This window comes from Dendrobates tinctorius, unplaced genomic scaffold, assembly GCF_039654945.1.
Source record: "Dendrobates tinctorius isolate UK_male_01 unplaced genomic scaffold, ASM3965494v1 ptg000173l, whole genome shotgun sequence".
NCBI lineage: Eukaryota > Metazoa > Chordata > Amphibia > Anura > Dendrobatidae > Dendrobates > Dendrobates tinctorius.
Genome location: NW_027361840.1, coordinates 3,097,569 through 3,105,895, shown reverse-complemented (window position 1 = coordinate 3,105,895; position 8,327 = coordinate 3,097,569). Strand labels below are relative to the sequence as shown.

General features: G+C 42.0%; 1 protein-coding gene across 1 annotated transcript; it reads right to left on the bottom strand.

Annotated features, from left to right (window-relative positions):
* Positions 1–1,214: 1,214 nt before the first annotated feature.
* On the bottom strand, positions 1,215–7,451 carry LOC141053989 (uncharacterized). The gene is made up of 2 exons (XM_073551132.1): positions 7,378–7,451; positions 1,215–4,909 (listed from the first exon to the last, which is right to left on the bottom strand). Exons 1-2 carry the CDS (start codon positions 7,449–7,451, stop codon positions 2,854–2,856), a joined length of 2,130 nt encoding a protein of 709 aa, XP_073407233.1. The 3' UTR covers positions 1,215–2,853.
* Between the last annotated feature and the right edge of the window lie 876 nt (positions 7,452–8,327).

The following is an 8,327-nucleotide window of genomic DNA, read 5'->3' as shown; positions in this document are numbered from 1 at the left end:
TTCTGATCATACCATAATCTCCAATAGAAAATCCAGGATGTGGGCACGCCTGACAAGAACTGTCCAAACCACTGTGAGACAGTAAAGCTTCCTTTATTTCAAGTAGGTGTCTACAAGATTCAGTATATATCGTATTGGTATCTTTCATGAGCCACAAAGAGTAACAAATAGGGGAAAAGGACATCAGGAAGAGAAGCCTTCTATGTAGCATGCACATCATCAATAATGATGAAGACAGAAGAACAGAACACAGAAAAGCAACACAAATTGTAATTTCTTAGTCACAGGAACGAGATTTCACGAGAACAATCAATTGTGAGAAAGTGAAATGTGAGTAATGTATCTGCTATCTGGCACCTGTAGGTTTACATGAGATGGACGGGACTTCTGTACAAGAGAAGAGCCGCCATCACCCTCCTGCTTATGGTGGATTACCACCAGTGTGGAGCCACGACCAAAGAGATATTCAAACTATGGGAGAAAGCAGAATAATGAAATATAGGCACGTTCCCCATATTATATGTTATCATAGTGACCACCGCTTGTGTAACTATGATGGGCAGCTTGTATTGTAGTCAAAGGGTTTAAGAGCAAGAGCATCGCTCCAGGAAGGTAATAGGAGCATAAAAACCTGAAGTCTCAAGACACCATGTTTGTTATAATCTAATGCATAAAGCTCAATGTGTGTGTGTTTATGTCCGGGATTGGCATCCGCACCGTCGCAGCTACAGCCCCTAAATTTGGCACAGTCACATGTCTGGACCCCGAGAACGTCACAGGCTATGTTGTGAGGCAAAATTTTAACCCCGCGCGTTCCAATTCACCAAACAATTTTGCCCCTATCTACATAATGGGGAAAAAGTGAAAGGAAAAGTGTTGGGAGGCAAATTGACAGCTGCCAGATGTGAACAAGGGGGACAAAGAATGAGAGCGATGGTGCCAAAGAGTATATACCGTACAGTCACTAAGGTGGGGCCCTGACATGGGATACTCACCACACACGGGGATATGAACACACACACAAAATGCGCCACACACTACCACGCACTTCAACACATATACCACCCTCAGCACACATTTCACCACACATACACCAACCTCGCCACATAAAAGTCGAAACACAAGTCACCACTCAAAACTCGCCACGCTGTCCCAGAGCTGTTTAAAAGATGAAAAATGAGCTATGATTGGTTGCTATCAGCAAGTTTTCTTTGTAGACAGTTGTGGTAACTGAGGCCTATTATTCTTATCAATTCTATGGTGATATCTGTCATGATCACGTGTGTCTGGACGCAGCGGTTACCGCAAGGCGAACCCATAACACACGTGACCCTGGATACACCGCCTCCAGTGGGGCGAATTTAAATAATAAAGCGTGCAGGTGGATACGCCGCCTCCACCTGGCGGATTTAGGTATTACACGCTATGCATACATTTCTGGAAACACCACCTCCAGTACGGCGAATTTAAATAATAAAGGGGGAACCTGGATAACTTTAACAATGGTGGGCCCTGCGATAAGGAATGGGGAAATGGAGACCTCCTGCACTCCCCTGAGCCAGAGTCCCTACACTCCTCACATTCCCTATACAGGCTCCGCACCTGTCACCGCACGTGTGCCTCAATACCCTAGCTCGCCCTGAACCTAAACCCTCACTAGGGAATAGGTCGGTGCGGAGACTAATCCCACCACTGCAGTAACAACACACATGAGGAAAGAGACAATACAGGGGAAACACCACTTAGCTTTGCTCTGTTGCGTACGCTCCTAGCAACAGAGCCCACCACCTGTGTGCATCTTCTCCTCCACCCTGATCCATCACCATAACTGGATCCATCACCATCGTGCAGCATGGGAGCAGAGTCCATCACCACTTGCAGCAGTCCAGTACACAAAGCCCCAAGACGAGTCCAGCTTCTGCCAAGAATCTAAGCATGCTTGAGTCCAGTTCTCAGCAACCAAGTCGAGCATGCCGAGTGCAACTCTCTTCCTAGTCGCCACTCCACAAAGCCATGCCCGCACTTCCCGCCGACACCATAAACTGCGACTCCACCAGGCCATGCCAGCCCTTCCTGCAGACACCATTAGCTGCCACTCGTTCTCTCTGGCTGACTGCGCATGACTCCTCTCCAGCTCCATCCTTCCACCAGGCTCTCCAACTCAGAATCAACACAATGAATCAATCAATATCACAAGCAGTGATTGCACACACAAAGCACACCTTCATAGGGTATCACACCTGAATCATAATTAAGTGCAAAACCTAACCTAAGGTGCGATACCACTAACCACCACCGGGGACAGTCAAGACACCTTTGCACTTGTGAAAGTAAAAAAAGTTCACTTTGTGCTTTTAATACCGCCAGATCCAACACTGGATCATGACAATATCATCCTTCTGTAAAGCTGGAAATAACACAATTTATTACCGTGCCAACACAGACCACCCTCTGACACAGACTGCAGGGGGAGCCCAGTATCACACAAGATAGGATTTTATACATGGCTCAGCAGTCAGTATCACACAGGATATGCTTAGATACACAGCTCAGCAGTCAGTATCACACAGGAAAGGAATAGATACACAGCTCAGCAGGCAGTATCACACAGGATAGGATTAGATACACAGCTCAGCAGTCAGTATCATACAGGAGATTAGACACATGGCTCAGCAGGCAGTATGACACAGGATAGGATTAGATACACAGCTCAGCAGACAGTATCACACAGGATAGGATTAGATGCACGGTTTTTATGTGCAATATAATCATTAAAATTTGTTATAACTAACCACAGTTGGTTACTATGCCCAGGCAATGCCAGCCTCTTCAGCTAGTGTTACTATAAAATGGCTACTTCTCTGTATGAATTTTCTTATGCCTGTAAAGATTTGATTTCTGAGCAAAACATTTCCCACACTCTGAACATGAATATGGCTTCTCTCCTGTATGAATTTTCTCATGACTATTAAGATGTGATGTCTGTGAAAAACATTTCCCACATTCTGAACATGAATATGGCTTCTCTCCAGTATGAAATTTCTCATGACTATTAAGATGTGATTTCTGTGAAAAACATTTCCCACATTCTGAACATGAATATGGCTTCTCTCCTGTATGAAATTTCTCGTGACTATTAAGATGTGATTTACGTGCAAAACATTTCCCACATTCTGAACATGGATATGGCTTCTCTCCTGTATGAAATTTCTCGTGACAATTAAGATATGATTTACGTGCAAAACATTTCCCACATTCTGAACATGGATATGGCTTCTCTCCTGTATGAATTTTCTCATGATAATTAAGCTCTGATTTACGTGCAAAACATTTCCCACATTCTGAACATGAATATGGCTTCTCTCCTATGTGAATTTTCTCATGACAATTAAGCTGTGATTTATGTGCAAAACATTTCCCACATTCTGAACAAGAATATGGCTTCTCTCCTGTGTGAAATTTCTCGTGATAATTAAGCTGTGATTTATTTGCAAAACATTTCCCACATTCTGAACATGAATATGGCTTCTCTCCTGTATGAATTTTCTCATGATAATTAAGCTCTGATTTACGTGCAAAACATTTCCCACATTCTGAACATGAATATGGCTTCTCTCCTGTATGAATTTTCTCATGACAATTAAGCTCTGATTTACATGCAAAACATTTCCCACATTCTGAACATGGATATCGCTTCTCTCCTGTATGAATTTTCTCGTGACGATTAAGATGTGATTTATGTGCAAAACATTTCCCACATTCTGAACATGAATATGGCTTCTCTCCTGTGTGAAATTTCTCGTGACTATTAAGCTGTGATTTCTGTGCAAAACATTTCCCACATTCTGAACATGAATATGGCTTCTCTCCTGTGTGAATTTTCTCGTGACTATTAAGCTGTGATTTACGTGCAAAACATTTCCCACATTCTGAACATGAATATGGCTTCTCTCCTGTATGAATTTTCTCGTGACTATTAAGCTGTGATTTATGTGCAAAACATTTACCACATTCTGAACATGAATATGGCTTCTCTCCTGTGTGAAATTTCTTGTGATAATTAAGATGTGATTTATTTGCAAAACATTTCCCACATTCTGAACATGAATATGGCTTCTCTCCTGTGTGAATTTTCTTGTGACTATTAAGGTGTGGTTTAGTTGTAAAACATTTCCCACATTCTGAACATGAATATGGCTTCTCTCCTGTGTGAACTTTCTTGTGACTATAAAGATGTGATGTCTGTGAAAAACATTTCCCACATTCTGGACATGAATATGGCTTCTCTCCTGTATGAATTTTCTCGTGACAATTAAGCTGTGATTTATGTGCAAAACATTTCCCACATTCTGAACATGAATATGGCTTCTCTCCTGTATGAATTTTCTCGTGACTATTAAGATGTGATTTATGTGCAAAACATTTCCCACATTCTGAACATGAATATGGCTTCTCTCCTGTATGAATTTTCTCGTGACAATTAAGATGTGATTTCTGCGCAAAACATTTCCCACATTCTGAACATGAATATGGCTTCTCTCCTGTATGAATTTTCTCATGAACATTAAGGTCTGATTTATGTGCAAAACATTTCCCACATTCTGAACATGAGTATGGCTTCTCCTTTTTAGGAGGGCTTTTATCTTCAGCATTTCTTCTCTGACTTTTCTTTTTTGTAACAATCTGTGATGAAGTAGGAGATATTCCTTCATTAAAACCATCCGATGATCGATCTCTGCTGTGAACAGCTGGGGGTATAGCCGAGATGTCTTCATGCTGTGTACATGTATCTTGTGTGATACTACAATTATCTGCTTTAAATTCTAAAGATATCAGATGTCCCTTGGAGCTCCCGCTACAGTCATCTGCCAAGAATAAAATGCATGTTATTATTTTTGAACAATATAAACTTAAATATTAAATATATCTTAATATAATAAATTGGGGAAAAAAATCCCATACAAATTGCAAAGTAAGCAGCAGAACTATTATTGACTGACAGAAGTGTCATTTACTTGGGGTGAAGACAGAATAATCAATCATTTCTACTAATGTTCATTGTTGTTCAGTGTGGAATCCTGCCACCCATTGTACTACTGCAGAGTGAAATGGTTGCCGTGTGGCAGTATTAATGCTCCATTGCGCCAGAATTACTGTGCGCGCTGAGAATCAGGAGATGTATAATGCAGTGTACGTGCGCGCACTGCGGACTGATTAATGTGCATTGGGCGGTGCACTCTGCTGCCATTTACTGGCTGATGTGTGCATATGAACGCTATATATTCAGTCTCCCCCCAGAAGCCGCCATAGAAACAGGGAGAAGCCTCCACGCTCAGTGCTGACACTTCCTGTAAGGTGGGACAACCTAGTCCTGTCTAGTCCAGGGAGCGGTGGGAAGCACTACTACTCCCAGAATCGATCCCAGTCAATGCTGAGGGGACATCTTTCTCCATATAATCACCTCTACAAAGGCGTGAAGCTTCTTACAGTCGGGAGAGATAAATCTGAGCCTGTGCTCTCCTCCATGCACTGTGGTTATATCTAGTGATGAGCAAATTTGTTTGGAAATCGATCACCAAACATAAATTTGGCACGAATATGGCACATTCGTATTCGTGATCGGAAACACAAGCAAAATTTTATAAAATCGGGAAAAAATTGGTAACATTCTGCACAAGTGCCGGAAAATGTTTGCTTTGCCACAAAAATATTTTCAGCACTTTAGCAATGATATTGGTGGTGTATGATGAGCGTTTGGCACGTGTGATGAGGGGGGGTTGCAGAGCTCAGAGGCGCGGCGTTCTTGTAAGCACAACAGTCTCTTTTTTGTTTCTCTAACTTTCTGTGTGCACATTACAGCTATCCAATCAGGGCGCAGGAAACACCCACAATGTCCTGACACAACGGCTTGTACCATTGGCTGCTGAAATCACATGTCCCTCTCTGTATAAATAGCAGATAATTTGTTTTAGTGCCATTTTGGCCCTGTAACAGCGCAGAGGCTGCTCCTGATGCTGCCACCTTTAGTTAGTTAGGCGGTTGTATATCAGTCAGATACTGTCGGTAGCTACTGTCCAGTGTGGCTGTTAAATTTACCTTCCACCTATTTTTTTCTTTTTTCGACATTACCGAGCTCCACAAAGAAAGCCGGCAGGGCACATGTCCTACAAGTATGTTGTGCTCTGCTTCTATTGTGCTCCATGCACGAGTATAGCATTCTCATACACATGTAGCTAGTGAAAAAATATTAAGCAGCCTGCTGTATCCCACCTTGTCATTTAGTGCTGTGGTGATAGAAAACTGCAGACCTAAGGCACATTAAAAACAAAGTTATTATTTTTCTGTTGACAAATGTAAAACAGCCTGCTGTATCCCAAGTTGTCATTTTGTGGCAATGATATGAACCTGTCTGCAAGACTAAGGCACGTTAAAAAAAATTATTTTTCAGTTGCAAAAATGTTAAGACAACCCGCCGTATCCCACGCGTTGTGGATTGCAGAGAATTTTATTAAAGGTTTGTGCAATTATCTTTTTTTTAATTGTTCCCCCTTTTTTGCCTCAGCGTTCCCTAAAGACCGCGTTGTTTTCGTTTTCATTTAAAATAGCTTGTAGTATCGAGTGTGTTACAGAGGCCTGATCTAGAGGCCACAAAATTTCATCTGTTCCTAGTGTCATACAATAGGGGACATGACTTTAAAAGAGTTTGTAGCATCTAGTGTATTACTGAGGCCTGATCCATAGGCCACAAAAATGTTTTCTGTTACTAACGTCATACAGTAAGGGACCTGACTTTAAAAATGTTTCTAGCACAACTTCTTTGACATACAGGCCTCATCCACACTCAATTTTTTCTTTCTGTGACTAACACGATACAGCACAGCATATTTCAACTTTGAATTTACTGTCGCTGAAATTCAGCTGTTTGCAGAGGTGGTGCAGAGTTTAAAATCTTATTTTTTGTTGCTGATACTGTGCTCCGTCCATACTATCTGAGCAACATGACTGGGAAAAAGAGCAAACCACAAAGAAAATCCGCAATGAGTAGTCCAAAAATGCCCCCCCAAAAAATTATCTATTAAATATCAGAGGTCAGTGACAAACAGGGCTAAAAGTGACGGACTATAACAGCATACACCATACGGGCGGTTAGACAAAGAGTCTTGGAGTGAATTAGATGTTATAAATAGGCATGTATGTAAAACACCATAGCAAGGATCTATGCAGCGATATGAGAAATATATATGATATACCTCATATGCAAGTAAGAATATATATGGTAAATGGCAAAGTAATATTGCATAGTCCACATAAGCATCCATTATTTCAAATAGCTGTAGATCTACCCAGCATAATCAGGAGATAATGTAATAGACATACCAGATAGCAAGACTCCAGACACCACGCTGCCTCCTGCCCACCCCGATGCGCATTTCGGAGATTTCCTTCCTCATGGGGCGTGTCATAGTGTACTGTTATGATTGTGTCACCGAGGAGGAAAAACAAGACAACAAGCTAAGTCTCAGAAAACCAGAGAAGTTGGTAGCTATGCAGATTGCAGATCCCTAATCTTAACAGCACAACTAGAAGCAGTCGTGGAGCGTTCCTACGTTGTTCCTAGATGCTTCGTCACAACCGGAGAACCACATAAGCCTAAAGCTGGAACAGAGAAAAACTAACTGCCCCAGAGCAGACCCCAAAGGAAAGACAACCCCCCACATGTATTGACGGTGAAGCAAGATGAAAGCAAACACAGGCAGGAAAATAGGCTGAGCAAACGATGGGGCCCAAACTAACTAGAAAGGATAGGAAAGGAAAGATACTGTCTGCGATCTGCCAAAAAACCCTACAAAAATGTCCAACACAACTGATAGCTAAATTAACCCTGAAGTCACTAGACATCTCCCACTATATCAGCACTCTGAAATATTTTGAGACAGAGCAAAAAGAGGCCAATCTAATAAGCGACAAAAAAAAGACAATTTGGCAAATAAGCGTGAAAATCCAGACCAGCCCAGCCGGACTTGCTGACCACACAAAAACTGAAATGACCAACAAGAGCAAGTGAGAACATTAGCAAAAAAACAAACTTTTCTTGAAGACTGGAACAGAGCTGAGTCCTAGACCTGAGATGCAGACTAAATCACCAGCAATAGGATAGGGCGTCGGCTGTCTTATATCCACTCAGATCCTCCAGAGATCCAATCGTTAGCTTCCTCACCAAGTGGCAGATCACTACCACTTAAGCCAACCTCTCTACCTCCTGTCACCAACAGAGGGAGAACGGAAGGGGAACTCCCAACTGGTGGAGCAGAAAATGAGCTCATAAC

Bases quoted from the DNA above. Each gene is read 5' to 3' on its own strand.
- LOC141053989 (XM_073551132.1), bottom strand. From the start codon at position 7,451: ATGAGGAAGGAAATCTCCGAAATGCGCATCGGGGTGGGCAGGAGGCAG. The intron at 4,910-7,377 runs GTATGTCTATTA...TTAATATTTAAG, and splicing joins GTCTGGAGTCTTGCTATCTG to TTTATATTGTTCAAAAATAA.